The sequence below is a fragment of the Silene latifolia genome, chromosome 6 (genome assembly GCF_048544455.1).
Source record: "Silene latifolia isolate original U9 population chromosome 6, ASM4854445v1, whole genome shotgun sequence".
Lineage (NCBI taxonomy): Eukaryota > Viridiplantae > Streptophyta > Magnoliopsida > Caryophyllales > Caryophyllaceae > Silene > Silene latifolia.
The window spans coordinates 136,274,341-136,278,250 of NC_133531.1; the positions used below are offsets into that span (position 1 = coordinate 136,274,341).

At 30.1% G+C, this 3,910-nt stretch overlaps 1 protein-coding gene across 1 annotated transcript; it reads left to right on the forward strand.

The window, feature by feature from the left end:
* Window positions 1-673: 673 nt before the first annotated feature.
* On the forward strand, window positions 674-3,533 carry LOC141588766 (MLP-like protein 31). Its single transcript, XM_074410193.1, has 2 exons — window positions 674-860; window positions 3,259-3,533. Exons 1-2 carry the CDS (start codon window positions 674-676, stop codon window positions 3,531-3,533), a joined length of 462 nt encoding a protein of 153 aa, XP_074266294.1.
* The last annotated feature ends 377 nt before the right edge of the window (window positions 3,534-3,910 follow it).

The window sequence follows — 3,910 nt, forward strand, 5'->3', positions numbered from 1 at the left end:
ATGATCAGTCTTTGTATCAAAACCAAAGACAGACAAATGATGAAGACGAAGGAAATAATATTTTACATATAATAAAATCATTTTATATAAGACTTTTAAATACTACTCCCTCTGACTTAATAAATTATTTACATTTAATTAAAAAACTTCTTGTAAAGGAATAAAAGTGAATAATATGTTGGAGTCGGGGAGTATTACAAGGGTCGTTTGGTTTGAAATATTGGAATGGTATGGAATAGATTGTGATACCATAATGGTATGGAGTTAGAACTCCATACTTGCTCATAAGTGTTTGGTTCGACTCTGGAATGGATATAGAGGTAGTAATAAGATGGAATAGGCTTAGAAACTTGAGTGAACACATGAGTATGAGATTCCAAGGGGTTGAAATGGAGTTAGAAACCATTGGGTATCTAACTTCATTCCAAAAACCTCCAACTAAACACTAGAATAGATTAAATCTGTTCCAATTCATTCCAAAAACTACAACCAAGCACCCCTAAAACTATTGGATGAAGGGTTGTAGAAGTCAAATTCAGAGTCTATAAGAGCAACCTTGCCTCTTATTATCTAATCATCTCGAATTAAACATTTCTTAATCTTGAATTAGTCATTTATACTATAACTCTCCTAATTACATTTCTTAATATTATATTATTATCAAGTAATTAAGATGGGTGTATTTGGGAAATTACAAGTAGAAGTAGACATTACGCCGTCGGGAGATGTGTTCCATGAGTTGTTTGCAAACCAGCCTCACCATCTTTCCACCATTGTTCCTGATCAAGTTCATGGTTATGATGTGCATGAGGGTGAACTTGGCAAACCTGGGTCTATTATTCAATGGGACTATACTCTCGGTAACTAACACATTTTCTCAAATTTTGTTTTTGGGATATTCTTCGGTATTCCTGAGTTTTTCGGTTTTCTATATTGTACCCCGCTTTTTTTTTTTAATTCTACATTATACCCCTAATCTTCTTAGTTTTTCTCCATCATAACCTCGTTTAACTCTCCATTAACTTTATTACTATCAAACACACCGTAGAATATCTTTTTTTTCTGCTTCGAAACTATCGAGTATCGACAGTTTTTTTATTTTATTTTATTTTATTTTTTTATTTATGAAGTTTGGGTTAAGTCATTTATTTAATATAATAACGTCAATAAAATATTTAACAATTTATGTTTTTATATCTATTTTATTTTAATTTAGTTTAATTATTATAGTTTAAAGTTTAGTAAAAATAATATAATTTGATAAAAAGATAATTTAGTGAAATAAATTGTAATTATTAGATTTTTTTAATGAATTTATTTAATTATCATTAGTTTTCTTATTTAAGAATGTGTATTTTAAAATTTTTAGATAATCTATTCCTTTAGTATATAGAGACCGACAAATTGAGAGCATCACTCTCAAATAAATACATTAATCATGGACTCATGGTGAAGTGTATTTTCTAAATCACCTCATTATCTACATCATTGCTAAGTTTGTTGCTAAGTTTTTTTTTTTAAATCTAAATATTTCAATATATAACAGGATCCATGTTTTTCGAAAACTTAATATTTGAGCTATTTTACTAAAGAATACCTGTATAATTCTGCACGGGTTTAAACCTAGTATTCTCTTCTTTCAAGGTCAAACACACCATCTATACATATCATAGTCATACCATTTTTTTGGCGAGTTTGGACCGAATCTTATAGGGTTAGGTTATGCCAGGTTTGTGTCATATCGGGTTAAGACTAGGTCCGGATCATGTTTGGGTCTGGTTTGGGTCGTTTACAGGAATACCTCACAAAACTGACCCGATCCAAATGACCATACCCGCACCCAAATTAAGGATCGAATCTCACTCGAAACCCGAATTGAACCGAACTAATTCAAGTCAACCTTAATGTTTATTATCGGAAACTGACTACTATCCTAAAATAACTTGAAAACAACTTGAAAATGACTCTAATCCGAAATGACTAGACTCGACTCAAATTCTTGCAAAACCTCCAACAACCCGATCCCCAATTGACTTGACCCGAACCCGAGTTGAATTGTTTGGGTATGGTTTGATTCGTTTATAGGTATACGATTGCTAATTTTTGCTCGGCTTTGAGTCAGGTCGAGTCATTAGATAGATTTGTCAGGTCGTCTCGGATTTGGGCCGGGTTTATGTTTTTCTTTTTAGTACCTAAATTTACTTTGGATGGTTTATTCTATTTTAATAGTACGGTGAAAATTATTTTTACAATAACTATATACTTCCTCCGTCTCGGTGAGAAATTAATCATTTCCATATTAGGATGTGTTAAATAGTAATCTATTTTCATTTTTGTAGCTTTTTTTTGTGGGTAATATCCCATGTGTAAGTGGTTCATTTATTTTGTATGGCTAAAATCAATCATTTTGTTTTCCTTGTTTTTTTTGTTACAAAAATAAGAGAACTATTTGATCGGGAGGGGGAATATAAAGATAATTGTACGGAGTATAACTCATTGCATTACTTAAAGTAACCAATCTAACCATTTCCTTCTAGAACAATTTTACAATATATATTATTATACTGTAAATTATAAAACCTCATTGTTATTAAAAATCAGTTATGTTTTAACTACGGAAAATTTACGTGGTACTTTTAAATTTCTTCAGTTTTCAAGTGGTATCCATCTTTTTAATTTTGTACACATGGTACCCTTGAGATCTAATTTTTAAGCAAAACGTATCCTTTTTGTCATTCTTAAAAACTGTAATCAGGCATAAATTGTAGACCATACATCAAAATTGACCAATTTTTTCTAAATTTTTTTTTATAAATTGATAATCTTTTTCGAGATCTATAATTTGATAAAACGAAAATGGTCATTCGGAAACTGAATATCGAAGTTATGGTTGATTTGAGGATTTCGGAAAAAAAAAACAAAAAACATAAAAAATGGCACTCGGCAATTTTTTTCTCAAATTGTAGACTATGGCGAGCTAATCATTTTAGAACGAAAAATTGGTTGATTCTGGATCCTGGTTTAGGACTTATGGTCATTTGAAATTAAAAAAAAAAAACGTGAAAAAGGACATATTGTGCACCAAAATCAAACACAGAGGATATCATGTATGCAAACATAAAATATTGGTGACCATGTGTAAAGTGGCAAAATTTAAGAATACCACGTGAATTTTCTCTTTTAATTAAATCTTATTTTACGAACCATCTTACTTTTTATCTCGAGCTCCTGTTAAAAATATGTTGTATTTATACGTAGATGGAAAAAAATCAGTTGCAAAACAGGAACTTGAAGTCGTAGATGAGGAGAAGAAGATGATAAAATTTAAATTTTTAGAAGGATCAGATTTGCTTAAAGAATACAAGAATATGTCAGTAACTTTTCAAGCAATACCAAAGGGTGATTTTGAAGCAATCTTATGGGATATTGACTTTGAAAGATTTGATGATTTTGGGCCTTACCCAACTTCTGTAATGGACTTTTTCATCAAAGTGACCAGAGATGTTGAGGCTCATCATCATGCTAATGCATGATTCATCTACTATTGAAGTACAAGTGATTGAGTGAGGTTACAAGCTTGTGACAGAATTAAACAATGCTTTAATTAATTTGAGGAGTTTTATAATACTTCTTTTGTCTTTTTCATATGTTTGCCATTTTTATTCTTTATGAGTAGTTAATAAGGAATACTTCAAAAATTTTCTATATGATATTATATATTTATTTTAAGTAAGCTTGATTACTTAACTAAGAACGTTTGTACAATTATTTGTGTTTATGTCAATTGCTGATTTTAAGTTTAACAATTTGTATCTTACATTTGCTTTGGATTTTGTTGGATATTGCATGAGTCAAATTTGGTATTTTTTTATTTAATTATGTCATTGTTCAAAACTAAAAGACGAGGAGA

Excerpts from the sequence above, each read along its gene's own strand:
- LOC141588766 (XM_074410193.1), top strand. The coding sequence starts at position 674 with ATGGGTGTATTTGGGAAATTACAAGTAGAAGTAGACATTACGCCGTCG. Across the intron at positions 861-3,258 it reads TCAATGGGACTATACTCTCG|ATGGAAAAAAATCAGTTGCA; the intron begins GTAACTAACACA and ends ATTTATACGTAG.